The 22987-nt window shown below is 32.7% G+C and overlaps 1 protein-coding gene across 3 annotated transcripts in view; it reads right to left on the bottom strand.

Annotated features, from left to right (window-relative positions):
• Positions 1–22987, bottom strand: part of DCC (DCC netrin 1 receptor) — a 1370610-nt gene that overhangs the window by 215099 nt on the left and 1132524 nt on the right. For all 3 annotated transcript variants that reach the window (XM_074279384.1, XM_074279385.1, XM_074279386.1), the window contains exons 14-15: positions 19658–19768; positions 6902–7096 (exon numbers count right to left, since the gene is read on the bottom strand). In XM_074279384.1, coding sequence (XP_074135485.1) covers positions 6902–7096; positions 19658–19768 — 306 coding nt within the window. The remainder of the gene's footprint in view (positions 1–6901; positions 7097–19657; positions 19769–22987) is intronic.

The following is a 22987-nucleotide window of genomic DNA, read 5'->3' as shown; positions in this document are numbered from 1 at the left end:
ACAACCAATGCTCAGAGTTTACACTCATTTCCCAGTGTTCCTTTTCTGGATGTCAGCTTCCACATTAAAGGATCAAAAGGCCTGGAATCTGATGTTCTAAAAGGCAAAGAACTTGGTATGCAGCCAAGAATAAACTACCCTACTAAACTGAGCATTTTCCTCCAGGCAAGAAGATGGATATTCAATAAAATAGATGAATTTCATATATTTCTTACAAAAAAACAGACCTAAACAAAAAGTTTGATCTCCAAATATAGGACTCAAGAGAAGCATAAAAAGATAAAAAGAACCCTTGAGAACTGTATTTGTGTTATGTGTACACATAAAGAGTACATGTAAAATTTGGTTTACTGTTGTAATATAAAAAAGGATCTAGACCTGGAATAGATATTGTACTAGAAAAAGGGAAAAGTGGAGTTAAAAAGAGGGAAACCACATTTCATGAAGAGGCAAAGAAAACCTATTATATCTGAGGGAAACAAGGGTGGGGGATGATCATAGTGTGAATCTTACTCTCATCAGAATTGTCTCAAAGAGAAAATATTATACATATCCGGCTTACAAAGAATCTTCTCCTACCTCATTGAAAAGTGGGAGGGAAAAGGGCAAAAGGGAAGAGGTAGGATAAATAGAAGGAAATACAGAAATTGAAAAAGAAAATTTTAAGAAAAGGGGAGGGTCTCTAAGAGGGAGGGAGGGATCCTAAAGAGGGAGGGCTGCTTGAGGCAAGTGGTACTTATAAGTTTAATATTGGAGAGGGGGGGTAAGGAGAAAAGGACAAAGAAAAGCATAATCTGGGGTTAATAAAATGGCAGGAAATAAAGAATTAGTAATCTTAACCATAATGTAAATGGGGTAAACTCCCCCATAAAGCAAAAGCAGATAGCAGACTGGATTAAAAGCCAGAATCCTACAATTTGTTGTTTACAGGAAACACACTTGAAGCAGGGTGATACATACAGAGTAAAGATAAAAAGCTGGAGCAGAATATACTATCTTAAATTTCAGGTGAAGTAAAAAAAAAGCAGGGGTAGCCATCCTGATCTCAGATCAAACAAAAGCAAAAATTGATCTAATTAAAAGATATAAGGAAGAGCACTATATCTTACTAAAGGGCAATATAGATAATGAAGGAATATCAATACTAAACATGATGTGGGGTAAGATTTCTTTCTAATTCCTAGCCTCCATGAATCCCAAAGGGAGATATTCAGGCTTTCCCAGTGCCCATCAGGGGGTGTCCTAGCCCCCATCCTAATAATCTGCCCCAACCCCCACCTCCAGCTTCCTCCTTATCTAAAGACCCATTGAATTCTATTCAAATGCTAACCCTGACTGAAACCATCCAGGAGCTAATTTGGGACTCCACCCACAGGCCCCTTCATCAAAAGCCCCCCATTATAAAAGAGAGAAACTGGAGTCCACTCTTTGCAAGAGCCCCAAACATGGCATCCTTATGCTGGCCATGCCAAGAGTTCCTGTCCACCTGGTGCCAGCCCTGGCCCTGGTGTCTTTCTACCTTTAATTTTACTACCAAATCCCAAAATAAACCTCATTTATTAATTTAGGCTTTCGAGTCTGTAAATTCCTTTATAGGGGACTCTTGCACCGCTACTAGACCCCATTTAACTCTATCATTGTGCCGAATCCAAAGGTTGCAGGAGAGCTCTATTTGACGCACTGTACCCTGAACCTGCCACTAGACCTCAATTAAGCCTAATTTCATCTAGGTACCCCTTATCTAATTCTCATCAAACATATATGCACCAAGTGGTGTAGCATCTAAATTCTTAAAGGAGAAATTAAGAGATCTGCAATAAGAAATAGACAGCAAAACTATACTAGTGGGAGATCTCAAACTTGCACTCTCAGAACTAGATAAATCAAACCACAAAATAAATAAGAAAGAGGTTAAAGAAGTAAATAGAACACTAGAAAAGTTAGGTATGATAGATCTTTGGTAAAAACTAAATGGAGACAGAAAGAAGTACACTTTCTTCTCAGCAGTCCATGGAATCTATACAAAAATTGACATAATATTAGGACAAAAAGGCCTCAAATTCAAATGCAAAAAATGGCAGAAATAGTAAATGCATCCTTTTCAGATCATGATGCAATAAATTACATTCAATAAAAAGCCAGGGGAAAATAGACTAAAAAGTAATTGGAAACTAAATAATCTCATCCTAAAGAATTAATGGGTGAAACAACAAAACATAGACACAATTAATAATTTCACCCAAGAGAACAACAATAATTAGACAACATACCAAAATGTGTGGGATGCAGCCAAAGTAGTAATAAGGGGAAATTTTATATCTCTAGGGCCAATTGCATAAAATAGAGAAAGAAAATCAATGAATTAGGCTTACAATTAAAAAAAGCTAGAAAAAGAGCAAATTAAACCCCACCCCAATCAAAAACTAAACTTGAAATTATATAAATAAAAAAGAGATTAACAAAACTGAAAGTTAAAAAAAATTACTGAATTAATAAATAAAACTAAGAGTTGGTTCTATGAAAAAAAAAACTAACACAATAGCTAAACTCTTGGTAAATTTGATTAGAAAAAGGAAAGGAAAATCTAATTCTTAGTCTTAAAAATTAAAAGGGAGAACTTTCCACGAATAAAGAGGAAAACAGAGCAATAATTAAAAGTTATTTTGCCCAACTTTATGCCAATAAATTAGATAACTTAAGTGACATGGATGAATACCTTCAAAAATATAGGTTGCCCAGGTTAAGTAGTTAAGTAGTCCCCTTTTAGAAAAAAAAAAAAAAAAATTAGAACAAGTTATTAATCAACTCCCTATGAAAAAATCCCCAGGATTTACAAGTGAATTCTACCAAACATTTAAAGAAAAATTAACTCTTATGCTATATAAACTATTTGAAAAATTAGGGAATGAAGGAGTCCTACCAAATTCTTTTTATGACACAGACATAGTACTGATACCTAAATCAAGTAGGAAGAAAACAGAAAAAGAAAATTATAGGCCAATCTCCCTAATGAACATTGATGCAAACATTTTAAATAAAATATTATCAAAAGGATTACAGAAAAATCATCCCCAGGATAATATACTATGACCAAGTAGGATTTCTATCACGAATGCAGGGCTAGTTCAATATTAGGAAAACTATTAGCATAATTGACTATATCAATAACCAAATTAACAAAAACCATAAAATCATCTCAATAGATGCAGAAAAAGCATTTGATGAAATCCAACACCCATTCCTATTAAAACACTAGAGAGGATAGGAATAAATGGACTTTTCCTTAAAATAGTCAGTAGCATCTATTTAAAACCATCAGTAAGCAGCATATGTAATGGTGCTAAACTGGAACCATTCCCAGTAAAATTAGGAGTGAAACAAGATTTCCCACTATCACCATTATTATTAAAGATTGTATTAGAAATGCTAGTTTAGGCAATAAGAAATGAAAAAGAGATTAAAGGAATTAGAATAGGTAATGAAGAAATCAAATTATCACTTTTTGAAGATGATATGATAGGATACTTAGAGAACCTCAGAGATTCTACTAAGAAGCTATTAGAAATAATCTACAAGTTTAGCAAAGTTGCAATATACAAAATAAAATCCACATAAATCATCAACATTTTTATACATCACTAGCAAAATCCAAGAGCAAGAGATACAAAGAGAGATTCCATTTAAAATAACTGTCAATAGGATAAAATGTTTGGGAATCTATCTGCCAAGGGCAAGTCAGGAACTATATAAGCAAAACTACAAAACACTTTCCATACAAATAAAGTCAGATCTAAACAATTGGAAAAATATTAAGTGCTCTTAGATAGGTGGAGGGAATATAATAAAGATGAGAATACTCCTTAAATTAATCTATTTATTTAGTGCTATCACAATCATACTCCCAAGAAATTATTTTAATGACCTAGAAAAAATAACAACAAAATTGATCTGGAAGAACAAAAGGTTAGACTCTAGTTGATCAGTGGAATAGGTTAGGTTCACAGGACAAAACAGTCAATAACTTTAGCAATCTAGTGTATGACAAACTTAAAGACCCTAACTTTTGGGATAAGAATGCACTATTTGATAAAAACTGCTGTGAAAATTGGAAATCAGCATGGCAGAAACTAGGCATGGACCAACACTTAACACTGTACAGCAAGATAAGATCAAAATGGGTTCATGATCTAGGCATAAAGAATGAGATTATAAATACATTAGAAGAACATAGGATAGTTTACATCTCAGACCTATGGAGGAGGAAGGAATTTGTGACCAAAGAAGAACTAGAGCTCATTATTGCTCACAAAATAAAAATTTTGATTATATCAAGTTAAAATGCTTTAGTATAAACAAAGCTAATGTAGACAAGATTAGAAGGGAAGCAATAAACTGGGAAAACATCTTAAAGGTTCTGATTAAAAGCCTCATTTCCAAAATATAAAGAGAATTTACTCAAATTTATAAGAAATCAAGCCATTCTCCAATTGATAAATGGTCAAAAAATATGACCAATTTTCACATGATAGAATTGAAATTATATCTACCCATATGAAAAGGTGTTCAAAATCATTATTGATCAGAGAAATGCAAATTAAGAAAACTATGAGATACCCCTACACACCTGTCAGATTGGCTAAGATGACAGAAAAAGATAATGACCAATGTTGGAGGGGATGTGGGAAAACTGGGACACTGATGCATTGTTGGTGGAGTTGTGAATGGATCCAACCATTCTAGAATGCAGTTTGGAACTATACTAAAAAAGTTATCAAACATTGCATACCCTTTGACCCAGCAGTGTTACTATTGAGTTTATATAACAAAGAGATCTTAAAGGAGAGAAAGGGACCCACATGTACAAAAATGTTTATGGCAGCCCTTTTTGTAGTGGCTAAAAACTGAGTGAATGCCCATCAATTGGAGTATGGGTGAATAAATTATGGTATATGAACATTATGAAATATTGTTCTGTAAGAAATGACCAGCAGGATGAATACAGAGGCCTGGAGAGACTTACATGAATTGATGGTAAGGGAAATGAGCAGAACCAGGAGATCATTATACACTTCAACAACAATATTATATGAGGATCAATTGCCTATCTTCAACAATGAGAGGATCCAAATCAGTTCCAATTGATCAGTAATGAATAGAACCAGCTACACCCAGCGAAAGAAGACTGGTAAGTGAGTATGGACTACAACATAGCATTTACACTCTTTTCTGTTATTGGTTGCTTGAATTTTCATTTTTCTTCCCAGGTTATTTTTACCTTCTTTCTAAATCTGAGTTTTCTTACGTAGCAAGACAACTGTATAAATATGTATACATATATTGTATTCAACATACACTTTAACATATTTAACATGTATAGGACTACTTGACATCTAGGGGAGAGGATAGAAGGAAGGAGGGAAAAAGTTGGAACAGAAGTTTTTGCAAAGGTCAATGTTGAAAAATTACCCATGCATATGTTTTGTCAATAAAAAGCTATAATAAAAATAAATTAAAAAAAGAAAATGGACTAAAATTGATTAGATTATTGTCCTTATTAAGTTGATGCTTTATTATTTATATTTCTTTCATTCAACTCTGTTAATGACAGTATCTTATTATTGTGAAAAAAAACAGATAAAGATTGAATTATTCATTTCTACACACAGCCACATATACACATACATACTTCCTTAGTCTATGCATAGTCGATTACAAATTAATTCAGTAGAAAAACTTAAATTTATTTAATCATTTTTTCTAAAGTCATACTGAGTTCAGGAAAATGTTTTTTGAGGTATTTTAGGAGAGAAATATTCCCAATACCAAGAAACTAGTCTGATGGAAATTTTTGCTTGTTGATTGTCACGTACTGATTACAAACAAAAAAGTGCATTGATGGTATCAAAAAGAGATAATTCACTAATAAAAACCATAAATCTCAGAAACAGAATGGGTCTTATGCCCTGGATCATTTCAAATTTACTATCACATTCTAGGATTAGTTGAAGAAATTAGAAGATTCAATCTAAAGAGCCTACTTAGGGGAAACATGATGGAAAGCTTCAAATATATAACAGTCTTTAAATTTGAGAAGCATTAGATTTATTTGGCTTTGTTCTTCAGGGTAGAAAATAAGATCAGAAGGGTCCACAGAGGTAGAATTTGGCTGAGAATGAAAAAAAAAAAAAAAAGAAACCTCTCTTGGATATGTTAAAAAACTGAATGGGCTCCCTTGAGAGTACTAAGTTTCCTGTTGTTGGAAATCCTCAAATGGAATGTCAAGTAAATTCTGGATGACCATTCAACAAAGATTTCCTTCAGGTGACATTCAAGATTTGTTTATGAGCTAGAAAAGAACGCTTAGGAAATCACTCTCAACTTTAAACTTATATAAATCCATGAATCATCAGTGATGAATTACAGGCCAAAAATGGCCTAAAATGTCACCAAAAAGTGATATGATTGAAAAAGGAGGTGGGCTAATGATTTAGGCTGAATAAAGAGATTGACATCTTTTACAGTGTCATGGTATCCATGCCAGTAGGGTGGATAGACCAGTTGTGGATGATTTACAGAATATAGATGGGATGAGGAGGCAGGATGAGTGGTGATCTACACAGTCAGATGACATACTGATACTGAGAAGATGACATACCCATTAAAATACTGAAAAAAATGAATAAGTAATAACTACTCATATCACTTTGTATGATGACTTTGTATTATGAACAAAAAAGAGCATATGAATAATATTATTTATAGGAGGGGAAAGGTTCTAATGATTATAAAACATTATTATCAGCAAATCCATTTAATGAATCTTGATTTCAAAAGGCCATTATTGAAGTAAAATCATTTCAAAGCATTTTCTCAACAAAGACTAAAGTTCATAGACTCTTACCTAGCTTTTCAATAGAATAGTATCGTTGTTTGCTGTCCACACGTACTGTCTCTGCATAAGGGCTTCCCACACCATATCCAATGATGTAGCCTCGGACAACAATGTTTGGGTTGAGGGGAGGGGTCCAACTCATTACAATGCTGGTGGTCAGGGGTCTGACATGAAGAGAGCTTGGTTGATCAGGAACCTGGGACTCTATAATTCAAATAAAATAAGTATTAGTATAATTTCTATGCCTTTTCATCTCCTATGCATTTGATTTTTATCTTTTCTCCATGTATTTCATATCCCAGGCATTCAGATGGCGATCCTGGTCATTGTATGAATCATACTTTGATGAGGTAAGGTTTTCACAATTTATTTAACAAGTTTGACTTTGCAATGGTTTGATTTCTTTAGTATCAAGAATATTAATTATGTCCACAATCATTGTAATATATACCACCATCCTAACATGAAATATTGTTTGATTTTGCTCATTTTTTCTTTCCAAATATCATTAGCAATGGGAGTATCTGGGTTGATGTCAAGGGACACAGTACAGATACTGGAATGGGAAATGAAAGGCTGAAAATTTTCCTACCCCATATGTTATTTATATTAGTTTAACTTCAAAGAAGAATAAATACAGACTATTTTTAAAGGATTTGTTGGCAGAAACATTTCATGTAATGAGTGTGTTGTCTTTATTAGTGACACAATTGATTAATAGCCTGAATTGTCTTAAAATGATGTTTTCATTGTTGAAGCTACCCAACTTTTCTTTCTTCCATGACCTCTGACCAAAGCAAAAACTGTACACTTGTATTCTGTCAGACAGCAAAATGAAATGTGTGGGCAAAGATGATTTAGATCATTTATGTGATGTCAAATGATGAGACACACTTAGCCCTAATCTTTTCTGCCCTTCCTTTATGCTCACCCCTTCAACATGATTTATATTTAATAAAAAAGACAGTTTTACTGATAGGTGGAAATGTTTTTCAATACTGTTGTTAATGAAGGCAGCATACCAATTGCTTCTCTCAAGAAACTGAATAGTACCATGTCTTTTGGACAATAGAAAAACTAAGTTATTCTCTTCTTGTCTTAAAGAAGCTTGTGATATAATATGCAAAGGCATCATAGGAAAAAAAGTGACTCAAAACATTGCTATAAATGCCAGCAGAAGACACATATTCTTTGTGAAGTATTCCCACTATAAACCTTGGGGAAAAGTAATAAAAGAGATGAAAAGGAAGGATTAATACTTTTCAATCCCACTATCACAGAAGGAACCCCAGTGTCCTTGGTACTTAATCGGTTCCACAATGAATTCTGTTGAGCATATTTTTAGCTTTTGTAGGAATAATTGAAACTGCAACAGATTTTTCCTTGTGTTATACTTAGGAAATAAACTCAATGTTTTGCATTCACAATTTTCTTTTAAACAATATAAAAGCACGATCATTTAAATGAATGACAATATTCAATGTCTTTCTGAACAGGAGGAAAAGTGTTTAAAAGCCTTTGTTTCCAGAAAAAACAAGAACCTACCTTCCTGCCCTGCTGAACAACCATATCATCCTAGCAGTGCTCTGGCAATTTGAATTAACACATTTGAATAGTATTCATTAGCAAAAGTAGTCAACTTATGCACTATATTTTTGCATAGCTAAAACATAGTAAGGATTTCAATATATCAAATATCCTCATTTGATTTTCATAACCAAACCCCAGTGAAGTAAACATGGAGAATATCAACAGCTTGATTTTCAACTTGAGAAAATTGAAGTGCAGAAAGGATAATTGCATTTTTATATTCATGTAGCTAATTAGTAACAGAACTGATATTAAAAATTACATTACATAAGTCCTAATATTAGGTTTATTGCATTTTATAATACTATCTCTGGATATTTTATTCAAATAGAGTAAAAGCTTCTGGAAGGCAAGTAACACTTCAGTTTTGTCATTTATCCCTCATACTTAACATAGTCCCTGACATACAGTAGATTAAAAAAAGCTTTTTTGACTGATTGGGTGAATATTCCTAGAATCACAGATTACCAGAATATTATAGAATCAGACAAATTCCCCAGATGGCATTTCTGAAAGGTAATGATAAAACTATTGTGTGAACATTCCCAGTATTAGAGAACTCTCTTTTACCTGCTGCATATCAATGCATACACATTATTTTCAAATATTTCTTATACATATTACATTCTAACTTCAAAATGTGGATCATTTCACCTTAATTTTCATTTTCCCCTTTTAGCCCAAGTTATTGTTGGAGGTACACAGTTCTCAAAAAGGAATAATGAAATCACAAGGGTAATGTCTTGATTTGAAAGTAAATTGAATTAACTGAGGTAGAGTTGCATGAAATCATAAGTCTCACTCTTTTTTCTAGTCATTGGAGCACAGAGGGACAACAAAAGTCAAAACTGGCAATGGTGCAGAATGCAATGAGTAACCTTGGCCTAAGAGTAGGAAAAATCCTGAGCTTCCAGAAATGCCAGAAACTAAAGTTTCTGGAATATATAACTTGTTTTTAAAGATCTCTGTTAAGGACTTGGATGAATCCCAGATACCTTTTGGGTGACCTACTTCCAGTTATATATCTCAATCTTAAGATAAACAAAACAAAACAAAAAAAAATTTCCTTTACTAAGTTTTCTCAAAAAAAGATTAGATAATTCAAGTAATTGGTACTGAAATGAACTATAAAGAAGCAATCTAGAGAGTAGCTAGGAAAAAAGAAAATTACATCTAAATGCTTCATAAGCTTGGACAAATTTTGAAAGCAGTTGTTTAAAAGTTAAACAACATAGTTCAAAGCACATTCCTTACTTCTAAGGTAATTTAAAAAATAAAGGCTACATGAAAATTAGGACCATTGAATTATGGAATTCTGAACTAAAGAATACTTTTGTTCAAATTTTCTTAACAAAGCATTTATTTTCCTTAAAAAATGTCTCCTGAGAGACAGAATTAAAGTAATTATATTTGTTATCTTTCTTTATAGTACTCTGTGGGCCTTTTGACTTCTCTGTTTTGACCTGCTTTAGTTATAACACTTTACTTATTGACAGCTTCGTTATTATTATTTATGTAATAACCATAGCTTTTTTTTCTTTCCAAAAATGTTCATATGAAGTATACTAGATAATTGATTGACTCAAATTTCCTTGACCTTCTAAACTGCTCATGAAAAATAACTCTACCATATACTTTACAGAACTTAATAAAAACAATAGTGATATTAGATCCCTTAGCAGAAGGAAACAACATATAAAACACAGAAAACAGATATTTAATAAAGTACAATTTTCTACTAGGATTCTGTACTGTATTATCTACTGCAGGCATACTATACTTTGATTAGCCCACTTATTTTATTCAACTCACCCCACATTGTTTTCTGGTAAGGGCTTTTACATAGAAATTGGAATGAATAAAAATACATCAAGGAAAGTTTGCTTCTTCTTTAATTTGTAGGAGTGACATAGCCAGAAAGAATATTTTCTCTTAGTTGTTTGTAACTCAAATGATCACTCTTAGGCTACTTTCTGCTGTCTGTAGTGCTGAAATGCAGAGCTGTCAGTTTTAAATGATACTCACACACCCATTTTCCATTTAGTGTGCTGCATTTTATGGACCATTTTGTGAGAGTTTTGTTCCATGTCTTAATAGCCTATATTTCTCTACTGTGAATTGTATAAGGCAGTTGATCCACCTACACTCTATCTATCCAGTCAATTCAGAAATGTACTAATATCTTCATTTTTTAATAGAAAGACCTGCATCATTATTCTTTTCCATTCTCTTACCAATGGCCACTATTTCTCTTGGAACCTCTAAACCCCTTTAACCATTTCTGCAGTCCACTTAGCTTCTTATATTCATAGTTGCCTATACCATATTTTATCATATTCTCCACTAAATCCACTCTTGATAATTTTTACATGGTAACTTTTTATTAACATTAAATGTTGCCTTCTTACTTTCTTACTATTATTCATCCCCAAATTTGCCCTTGACAATTTTTAAATTAATTTATTTTTTTACTCAAAACATATATTAATTTTTCTAAATACCACATAAAAGTCCTAGTTTATGTTTAACATTTTAATATTTTATTTTTAGTTAATGTTTATTTCTCTATCTTTAGATTCTATTTTACGTATCAATCTCATACACAGCCCAAAAGAACGATAATTTGTAGAAAAAATTTCAATAGATTTTTGATCTGAATTAATTTAAGATTAATATAACTATCTTTTAAAAGAACTTTTCTATTTTCAAATCTCTATTCTTGTGAAATCTGACACACAACCATTATTCCTATGGTAATTTCTTCTTTAATCTATAAAAAAAAATTGAGTAGAAAACATTCATTACTCATTATTCCAAACTAAATTATGATTAATTTAATAATATCTTTATTAATTAGTTGGATAAAGACATCAATAACTTTTATCACAATTGAAGATAAAGTCAAGTTCAAAAGCATGAGCTAATATATATTTCACAGAAGAGTCAAGTTTTAAAAAGATCTCTAGAAACAAATAATTGGGCCAAGAATTAAGAAGATATAACTTGCCTTCAAAAATCAATTTCACAAAAATATCAAAGGAGTAATTAGACAGCATTATTATAACTGTTTTAGTGTTGTAATATATTGAGATTTAAATATAAATCGTGAGTTCAAAGTATCAGCCAAAAAATGTTATCTATGAAGGGACATTAGACCCATTAGAAGGATCATATTGTTCAGGAAAATGGTGACACTAGTTCTACAGTATGCTGTCAAGGTAAGAAGATCTCATATGGAATACTATTTCAGTATTAAGCATGACTTTTAAGAAATACATTAATAAACTGGATGGCATCAAAAGAAGAAGACAAGATGACTAGAATGACCAAATGTCTCAGGGTAATACTACATGGTGATTAGTTCATGAATCTGGGTATATTTCCCCTAGATCAGAGAAAATTTATAGGGGATATTACAGATCCTTCAAATATTTAAAGGACTATCATGTGACAGACATTGAATATGGTGCCTAAGTAGAAGAATATGGATGAACATATGGATGTAGCAAAAAACAGATTTTCATGCAATGTAAAAAGAATATTTCTGATAATCAGCTATTGAAAAGTAAAGTATACTATCTTTAAGAGTAGAAGATTTCCTATCACTCAAATATTTAACAAAGTATTGGATAATTATTTTGGGATGATATTGTAGAGACCATTCTTAGTCAAGTACTGGTTGATGTGCCTTTCTACTCTGAGATTCTATGAAAGAGACAGTTATTAAAATAATAATATCAACATGCCCTTGAATCCAATACATGAGAACACAGTTTTAAAACTAAAAAGGATTTTATAGGCCATTGATTTAATATATTAAGAAATTATACCACAGAAAGATGCCATAGCCAGTAAAAGTGTCTGTTAGAATTTGAATCCAAAGTTTCCTGGCACCAAAGCCAGTACATTAAGCTTGTCTCTGTCTCTCTGTCTCTGTGTCTATCTATCTCTCTTCTCTCCCTATTTCCTCCCTTCTCTTTTCCTCTGTCTTTCTCTCTTCCCCTCTCTCTTATTCTCTTTATTTTTCTCTCTCTCTCTTTCTCTCTCCCTCCCTTCCTTCCTCCTTCCCCCTCCTCTTTTTCTCCCTTCTTTCTTTGCCCCCCATTCATTCTAATCAATCTAGTGAAGTCTTAATTGAAACTTAGTCTCAAGTTTGGTTTCTGTGGATATCCACTTTTTCTTGATTATCTCTGGGGAGAGAAAAGACCTATTCTATAATTTCTTTGATAGTTTTTCCCCCCAGAGTCATGTTTCACCCTCAGTTTCCATCTTTCAACATCTATTTGGCTTTGGACATAGTGAAAAACTATTAGGAAGAACATGTAAATTGACTGCTTATCTTTTAGCCTATCAAAACAAAACCAAAGGGAAACTACATTGAGTGATTCTCAATCTTCTCATCTTTATCAGTATCTCTAATGAATCAAAACTCAAAATCATTTTCAGTTTTGCCAGCAAATTATTAATTTGAAACTTTTATCTAGGAAACTCCAGGAATATAAAGAGTTTAATGTTCCACCTGATTATAAAATTACTTCATATATTCTTCAATTCTTCCCAATGACATTTACTTGGCATTTTACATTTTCTCATGCTCTTTCCTCAGCGTTTTGCTGACGCCCAAAACATAAGAATACATATGCCAGCTTCACTATGCAGTGAGTATAGTGGGTAGACACATCCTCTTGTATTTCATTAATATTATGTATTTAATTAACATTGGACTTCTATTCAAATCCATGTTCATAGAAAGTAACCAGGCTGTATATTAGTAATCTCAGGGATTTCTGTTCTCACAAGAAATGCATTTATATAGAGACTTTACATCAGATAACTGAATACCCTAATAAAACTCATTACCATTTCTACTAATCTGGGTGGTGGCATGGCACCAGATTAGGGACAAATCCATTCAGTCCCAAAGTTTTGCCATCACTGCTACATTTTATAACCCACTAACCAGTCAAATTTAACTTATCTTCTTCCAGACTAATGTAGAACTTCAGTTAAGCTACATCACAACTGATTGTGTACAACTGTTACCATTTGTTCACTTAAAGACAGAAATAGTAGGTGATTTCAAGCCCATTTTCTTGGAGCACATCTTCCAAATTCAATCAGACAACTTAACATTCTCCTTGAAGCTATTTAAATAAGATTCTTCAGGGGAAACTAAGCTTTCAACTTTTTTTAAGAGCTGAAAATTTTAGAGCAAAAAATAAGTATTTCAAAGCTTCACAATTGTCAGTAAGAACACACATTTTCTAGCGGGCAATGAATAGAATGTAATATTTGGATTTATAATTGCTTTAACAAAACATTATATTTAAAATGCCAATATATAGGGATTAGGTTGTTGTTATTTTTTTCCTTCATTTTAATTGCTGAAAGCTTACAAGATAATTTAGGTTCCTGGGCTAGATTTCTTTCTTAAAGACCATTTGTGAAACTTAAAACACTCTTGCTCTCATTGTTTAGCTAACAAAAGATCCCAACCCAAGCTCTTTTGGTCTTTGGGCCCTGATTGCCTTAGAGTGAATGTTAACAGGAATTGTTTCAGTTTTGTTAAACGACCCCATAGGATCTTACCCTCTCTGACATAGAGATTAGTGGGGATTCCAGAAAGATGCAGGTTATCTTTTCATGGCTTTTGCTAAAGAACTATTTCAAAAGAGAAGTCATAGGAAAAGAAGAGAAAATGGAACTGTGTAACTCTTGAGAGCACAACTGTTATTTAGTTGATTTAAAAGTCTGGGTAGAGATGACTCTCTTGGGGTTTGCAAAGAGACTCAGTAGCAGAAAAGTGCATGCCCGGTGTTATAATACTTCAAATCACTTTCATTGCAGAATAACTCACATTATTTACATAGTTCATTTGGTTGCCAAGGTCAGATCTTTTCCCCATAATTCCCAAGGACTTAGAGGATTCTATGGGGAGAACTACCAACAAGAGCCATTTTTGCTTTTCTAAGAGTATGGATAAAAAAAAATACTTCTCATCTTGACATTTAAAGATTGAAAATGGATCAACTAAAGAATTAATTAAAAAGAATAATAGGAAATCTGCTTAGCTTGAATGAATATTTTGCATTAATGAAAGATGTAGAGCTTGTTATATTATTTTCTAGCTAAGGAAACCAAGTGGTGGTACCTGGATTAAAATTGAGGTCTTGTGATTATTTTTCACCACATCATATTACCTGTAATTCCCTGAGGGAGCTGAATATAAACCATATTCATTGTTCGATATTCATTGGAGGATATTAATAGACTTTGAGGAAAGGGCTGGTATCTATGGGAAAATCTCCCCTGCCTACTAAATTTGTCTTAGTCCAGCTACTAGGATCATGCAACAATCATATTCAAATAGTAAGATCTTGTTATCAGTGGCGGCAACTATTTTTTAAGCTTTCAAGAGTAAGGAAGGAGCCAAAAGAAAGGGGGGAAATGAAGTCAGTTCAGAAAGTTATCAATGGAAAAAGAGAAAAGTAACTTAAGTAGGCAGTGAAATAAACATCATTCAAATATTATTCACATTTCTCAAAGAGCAGGCCTCTTTAGTCTGGCAAATAAGCCATTACCATACATGGTAAGGAGTCATGTTTTGCCTTTTCACATGTTATCATTTACTTTTGAAATTTTCTTACCTTCTTTGCCTATGTAATTTAATGTTACAAATCATTATTGATGTTATCAACTTTACTAGTCATTTCACTATCTTGCCCATGTGAAAAATTTAATTTTAGCTTTGCATAATGCTAATACATACCATTTTGTACCTTTAGTACTCATTTTGGCCATGGGTGTGAATCTATTCACCACTTTAACTAAGAAAGTGAAAGAAAAAAGTGCATAAATGACAAGCACTTGAGGTGTAAAAGGATGCTTAAGTCCTAAAAAAAGTTGAATTGAAAAAGAGGAAAATGTGTATAAAGAAGACAGAATTAAAGTCATTAAAAATAGCCACTAACAACTAGTATTTGTTAAAAATAAAACCTTCACTCTTCTGTTAAAATTTTATTCATCCTTCAAGGTCTTTATTTTATTAAAACAGCTTATAATGAGGATGGTAGTTAGTGCAGTGGATAGAGTACCAGCCCTGAAGTTAGGAAGACCTGAGTTCAAATTTGATTTCTTAACTTAACCCTTAACCCTTCCTAGCTATGTGACTCTGGGCACATTATTTAACCCCAAATGCCTCAGGCAAAGAAATAATAATTTAAAAAAAACTAGCTCATAACGAAACATCATTGAAGTGATTAGTGGCTTGTTATCAATCTGAAGAAAGGATTATAATGTAATATTCTTGGGATCTCTTCTCAGATCTCATTTCAAAGTTTTTGTTTTTTGTTTGCTCTAATGAATGATGAAAATGGAGGCATGGATGATTTGTTCATGAAATTTCCAGGTGATGCATAACTGGAAATGAAAGTTAACACATTGAATTTTAGAAATGGCTTTAAAAAAGGAAAAACAAAATAGGGGGAGGATTATGAGAAGATGTCAGAGTAGGTCAGAAAACTCCAAGCAAATTTCTCCCACAAACAAAACAAAATTGTGCTTCTGGACGAACAAAGACTAGTGATAAACAAATAATACTTGGGGCAGAATAGGGATGCTCCTGAAATAACTGAGAAACCCTAAAATAGATACCTGGATGGAGGATTAACTGGTGTGAAGTGTAAACACCTCCAGGCTAACTCCAAAGAAACAGCAAAAGCAAAGTGTTAGAGATAGTTGGGCTTTGATATAACCCCAGCAGGAAACAGGAGTTTTTACCTCTCCAAATACTTGGGACTTCATCTTTTAAATTAAGAAAGATAGAGGGAACTTCTGCTAACAAGAAATGCTGGGCCCAGCTAAGCTTCTGAGATGCCACTCTGGAAAAAAAAAGGAACCAACATACCTAGAGAATACAGAAGCTGTGGGGCAGGGAAGCTGCTTGTTGTAGGTACTTACAAGAGGTTGGATTTTTTTTTTTTTTTTTTTTTTTGAGTTCTAGAACAGAGGGGAAAACTAAAGTAGCCAGAGGCTCCATCCCATATTAATATTAAAGATGATTACATTGTTAATTTTTTTAAATGAGCACGCAAAGAAGAAAGAATAAAAAAGTTACTATGAAAATAGGGAATACTGAGGTTCATCTTCAGAGAAGGATACTGAAATATAAAAGGCCTCCTCTATCCCAAAGAGCAATGTTAAATGGCTTCCTGTCAAAAAATAATTTATAGAAGAATTAAAAAAAAACTTTAAAAACCAAATGAGAGAAATGGAGAAGAAAGCACTGAATCCAAGAAAATCAATCCATTAGAAACAGAGATCCAGAGTCTTAAAGAAAAAAATAGCTCTTAGAAAATTAGAATTGGGCAAGAGGAATCCAGTGAAGTTATAGGAGAACAAGAAATAATAACACAAAATATAAAAAATGAAAAATATAAGATAATGTCAAACATCTTTATAAAACAACAACAAATCTGGAAAACAGATCAAGGAGAGGAAATAAGAATAACTGAACTAACTTAAAGCTGTAACCAAAAAAAGAACCTTGAATCGATAATACAAGAAATAAATTTTTTAAAAATTGTCCTGAAGTGATAGAAAAAGAGGAGAAAGTACAAATTAAAAAAAAAGTCTACAGATCATCACCCCAAAGAGATCCTACAAGGAAAATATAAAAATGCCATTGCTTAATTTCCAAACACTCAGATGAAAGAGAAAATTTCATAAGCAACAATAATAGTAGCAGTAGAGCAATAACAACACAATTTAAATATGTTGGAGCAACAATAAGAATTGTACAGGATTTATCAGCAGCTACAATATAAGACCACAGGTCCTGAAATACAATATACTGACAATCAAACAAACTAAGATTGCAGCCAAAAAATATTATATCCAGCAAAATTAAGAATAATATGGAATGAAAAAAATGAACATTTAATAAACTGTCAGATTTTTAGGATTTTGTCTAACAAATCTGAACATAATAGAAGAAGGAACAATATACACATATATATATACCAAAAAGGGTATAATACCCTTCAAAATCTACAAAGAATAAGGGGAGAGGGAATAGAATAATATGTGATATGGAAGGGTATGTAAATCAACAAGTGTGATAAGGTGTATAGATTAATAGGAAAGGGATAAAGGAGTAGAGAAAGGGGAAAATAGGATCAAGTGGGGAAAAAAAAGGATGTTTAGATTAATGGGAGTGGGATAAAGAGGAAAGAAAAAGTTGAGGGAACATATTAAGGGATGAATCCATGACAGGGTCAGTGGGAATGTTAAGTAATAGCAAGGCAAGTTAAAAAGTAAAGTAAAAAATAAAAATTAAAAAAAAAGTCAAAGTAAAGTAGAAGAATTAGAAGGGATAATAAGATATATACATAAACACAATAACAATGATCAGGAGTAGAATTTATTAGGAAAAAAGGAGAGGTAGTAACTGATTTTAGACAAATGTAAACTTAAAAATGATTCATCAAGGAAGAAATCTATATTATATGTCATGATATTAATACTGTTATATATGTATATGTACATATGCATGTATATCTGTGTTTATATATTTATGTATGTAGGCACATATGTGTATATGTGTGTTTATATATATGTGTGGGTGTGTATATGTGTATGTATTTATTATATTATATATCATTTGTATGTGAATATATAAATATACCTGTGCTTAACTTCAGCCTTCTTGAGGGTGGTAGGGTCAAGAAAAAAAGAATAAAGTAAAAACTACACAGCAGAGAACAGAAGAAAATCTATAGTGAATCAAAGAAAAGATGCTCAATTATGAATACCACATCTTGTATTATTACATATGATTTTTTTGAAATGGAAATTTATTATTATATATCTCGAATCTTCCAGGTTGTTCTGCTAGGAATATAACATTTTTTCTTTTTCTATCTTTCTTTTTCTACTTTAAATAAATATATACATTAAAAAGAGAAAAAAATAAGGCAAGAACAATGTACCAAAGCTGTTCAGAAAAAAAAATTTGTCGAGTAATTAAAATTATAATTTTGTCTTAAAAGTAAACTGCAAAAATGCATGATGAAAGAGAGGTGGTTCAAAATATTTGATATGAAAAAATCTGGGAATTTACCCTGTAATTTACAGGGTTAGATTAAATTGAATGTAAATATCAGAGTAGCTAATGTGATCTTAGGCTTCATTATTGGAAAGTATACATTATCATCTTACATAATTTTTCTAACCTGCTTCAGGTTTGTCATCATTTTTTAAATTCCTACTATGATTTTAGCCAAATTATATCTGAAAATGGATCAATATGATGAAAGACATTACACATAATATTTTAATGGCCATCTTGCTTTGTAATTAAGAAACTTGTGTTTTCCATCCAAAAAGGGAAAAAATATGAAGTCATATTCTTTCTTCATTAATATAAATAACTCAACTATATCTAATTATGAGGGGCCCACTTGGACCCCACACTCCAAACCCATCTATCTCACAAATCTTACTCAAAAAGATTGATTTTATTTTTCATAATTTTGTTAACTTTGACAGCTGTATTTCATGGTGTCATTTGGAAATTTCCATGTTCTGTTACTCTTATAACAGATTCCTTTAACAAGTCCGAATACTTCACTTCTATACATGAGTACATCAAGACAATCATCATTAACATGCATAACATAAACTGGTTCTATTGATAAGTTGTTTCATCCAAGACAAAGGAAAGGGATGACATTTCATATTATTAATGACTATATCATGTACATGCCAATGATTATGTATCAATATCTTAAGAATGGTCCAGAAAATGCATGCCTTCTTAGACCATTTAAATTCCAAAATAATTAAATTTCTTCATTATTATCCCAAACCTTAGCAAATTATAAGGAAAAAGACTAGAAGGAGAGAGTTCATTTTAAAGACATTGACATTACCAGTTTTCTTCTCTGAGAAAACAGGTCTATCTTAGAATTGTCTTTAACAATATGCTTGTACTGTTTTTTATGTCATAGGAGATATTTGATAGGCAGATATAAGCAGTATAACTTTGTGCTCTAGAAAATGTAGGAATAAGTACTGGTCTTTAATTTGGTATTTTTTCTCCTTTTTTTTTTTTCCCTGCTGCTTGAAGGCAAAGTGCCAAAGAGGGTGATGTTTTTGAGAGAAAAATATAATTACCATCAAGGTCGTTCTCTGGTGTCTCAGCTGTATACCAGTCTGAAGAAGGACCAGTACCATTGACGGTCATGGCTGCTACTTGAAAACTGTATTGACTTCCTTTTTCCAGTCCTGTGAAAATCATGAGATCCAAAGAAAAAGGAGCATTAAATAAGAGTCTTTCCAACAGAGTTGTCAAAGCAATAATAACATTAATTAAACAGTAAAAAGCATTAGCTTAAATCTATTTCTTTTTTGTTTGTTTGTTTACAAAGAATAATAAGGTCACAACAGCAGCCTTTTTCTACTCATTACATTTTGTTGTTTTCCACTTTTAAAACAAGGCACTTAATGAAATATCCCTCAATTTATTCAAGGCATGCAATATTAACCATGAAAAAACAATCAACACAGTAACAAATTCAAGGATCAATTTTTTTTTCTAACTCAGAAAGACTCTACCTATGAGTCAAGGGAATTTTTAATAGCCTAATTATCTAATGAATTGTGATTAGCTGATTATTTGGGGGGAGAGAAAAGAATAGTGGAGCAGCTAGGTGGTGCAGTGGATAAGAGTATCAGTCCTGAAATCTGAAGGATCTGAGTTCAAATGTAGTCTCACACAGTTAATACTTTCTAGCTGTGTGACCCTGGGCAAGTCATTTAACTCCCAATGCTTCAGAAAAAAAAAAAAAAAAAAGAGGAATAGAGATACAAAGTAAAAAATATTCAACGTCTAGTCCTTTGAAACAAATTTCAAAAATTTAAGCAGGGACTGCTTTGTTCCAATTACTATTAAGAACTAGTTTAATTTCAATATAAAATTCAACTTGGAATAGTATAAGGAGGAAAACAAAAATCTTATAGTCTGTCAAATGCACATTTTTTCTTGAAAGACATCAGTTCTCTGGCTTACATCTAATTTGACTGATTATTGTTGGGGTTTTTGTTTGTTTGTTTGTTTGTTTTTTTCTTCAGTTGTTTCAGTCCTGTCTTATTCCTCATAACCTTATGGAGGTTTTCTTAGCAAAGTTACTAAAATCATTTGCCATTTCCTTTTTTAGTTTATTTTACAGATGAGAAAATTAAGTCAAAAAGGATTAAGTGACTTTCCTAGGATTATATAGTTAGTAAGTGTCTAAGGCCAGATTTTTAACTCAGGTCTTTCTGTCTCTGTAGGCCCAGTATTCTAAGATACTACCAATTTAATAAATTACTGTAATTTTAAAATAAATACATGGTATCTACTAAGCAATGTATATCTCAAAGTAAAATGACAAAGTTCTTAGCCTCAAAGAATTGAAAACAAAAGAAAAACAAGATGAAAATAAACACTAAGAAGCTGGACAACAGATTTGGAAGTCACACCTCTATGAATCAAGGTAAGTTAAAAATGTACAAGAAATTCAATTCTGAGTAGGCACAGACAGTCTATATTATGTATACTTTAAGGCTTTAGTTCAGAGATTTGTAATCTTTGGCAGAGGAAACTCAAGTCAGGTCTGGAGATTTCAATATAGAAACATTCCCAGAAGCATAGGAGATTTTCTAAAATGAACTGAAGAGAAAGTAGAGGATGAAAAAGATTTATATTTTTACAATGCTCATCTCTTTTAGGGCAAGAGTAGATGTTACAAGAATCCTTGGAGAGTGAGATGAGATTTGGTTCTCCCCTAGAATCCTTATCCCTCAGCTTCACCTATATCATGCAAATATCTAAACATGACATTGGAAGCTTTCTCCCTCAGGTGTGGTTCTCATCCAGAAGTGTGCTTCACAGGTTTGGCATTAAGATTCCAAGAAAATGTTTAGCAATTTCAGATTTCTTATTAAAGAAGTATAGCTTCTAGGGGAAACAGCAATAATTTAAAGGTCTCCTTGAAGAGGGGACCCCTGAAACTCTGAAAATCCTTAAAGGAGAAAATCTCCTTCAACTCTGCCTTGGGGACCCACCCCAAAGGATAAACAGTTTCATCTTCGTTATCTGGGTGGAGTGGCTCAGTCCTGAAACTCATTGAATTCAATTCAAATTCTAGCTCAAGCTGAAACCCAGGGAGGAGCCAATTTGGGATTCTACCCAGGAGCCCCTTTCAGCTTGTAGCCAAAGCTCTCATTATAAAAGAGCCAAACTGAAGCCCTCTCTTTGCAGAGGTTCCAAACATGCCAGCCCTATGCTTGGCATGCTAAGAGCCTCTGTCCACTGGAATATTCTTTCCAGTGCCACTTCTCTTTACCCTCACCTATTTCCCTAATCAGACTTTATGCCTGTCAGGATTTCTAACCTTACCTCCATGTTTTCTGGTCTGTAAATTCTTTTACAGAGAACCTCTGTGCCTTCAGAAGGGAGTCCACAAAACTCCCTATCCTTGAGCCAAACCTCTCCATTTGGTTTACTGAACCCTGAACCTGCCACTAGACCTTATCATTTAACTCCTTAACCACCAGAAATCCTAATTTCTTTTTGGTTCTCGAAATCTAAACCTCATCATCCTGACCTTAGAGGACTTCTGTTTTCACCATTTGTTAGTGATTCTAAAGTCTTCTGGCTTTGGAATCTGTGATCTAGAGATTCTCCCCACCACCAACTTGGAGTACTATTGTTCTGGCAATCTGTCTTTCAATGACTGTAAAAGTCCTCTGGCCTAGGAATATAATAATATTTCTTTCCTTAGGCTTTAGGGAAGATATATTAGTGATCCTGAGACTTTCTCACCTTAGAATATTATTGTTCTGACAATCTGCCTGTCAGTGATTCTAAAGTCTTCTGGCTTTAGAATAGTCCTAGATCTTCTGGTCAATGATAACCAAATTCTTGAGACTACTCCTCAGTTCTACCTTTAGGCCATAAAATTAGCATAGCAATGACATGAAGAAGTGGATAAATGTGTCTCCTTTCTCCAGGTTCTTTGAAAAATTCTTTCAGAATTTAGCCTGATTCAATTGGTGCTACAATTACAATAAACTTTGCTCCTTGACGTGGATGTGGTTTCAAGCCTGAAAATTCTTTCAAGATACCTCATCTCACAACATCAATCTGTGATCCCAACCTTTTGGGGTCTTTTCACAACTTAAACACTACCACTACCCATAAAGCATTCAATTTTCCCCTTTCTGACTTTTACTGGAGAGTCAGGACAGCAAATTGAGAACTGGAAAACTCCCTGTAAACTCCCTCTTCTGTGTTGTGAAAAAATAAAAGAAAGGGATAAAATCTAGACAAAGTATGGAAATACAAATTTTGCTTTTTCTGGAAACTTGTAGGGAAATGGGTGTCCCCTTTTGTAAATAGAAGGATGAAGATTTGTTTGACTATGTTATTTAGTTAGATGCCTTTTATTTTAAATTTGTATT

The sequence above is a fragment of the Sminthopsis crassicaudata genome, chromosome 1 (assembly GCF_048593235.1).
Source record: "Sminthopsis crassicaudata isolate SCR6 chromosome 1, ASM4859323v1, whole genome shotgun sequence".
NCBI classification, from domain to species: Eukaryota; Metazoa; Chordata; class Mammalia; order Dasyuromorphia; family Dasyuridae; genus Sminthopsis; species Sminthopsis crassicaudata.
The sequence above is the reverse complement of the archived record's forward strand: the minus strand, read 5'-3'. Positions and strand labels throughout refer to the sequence as shown.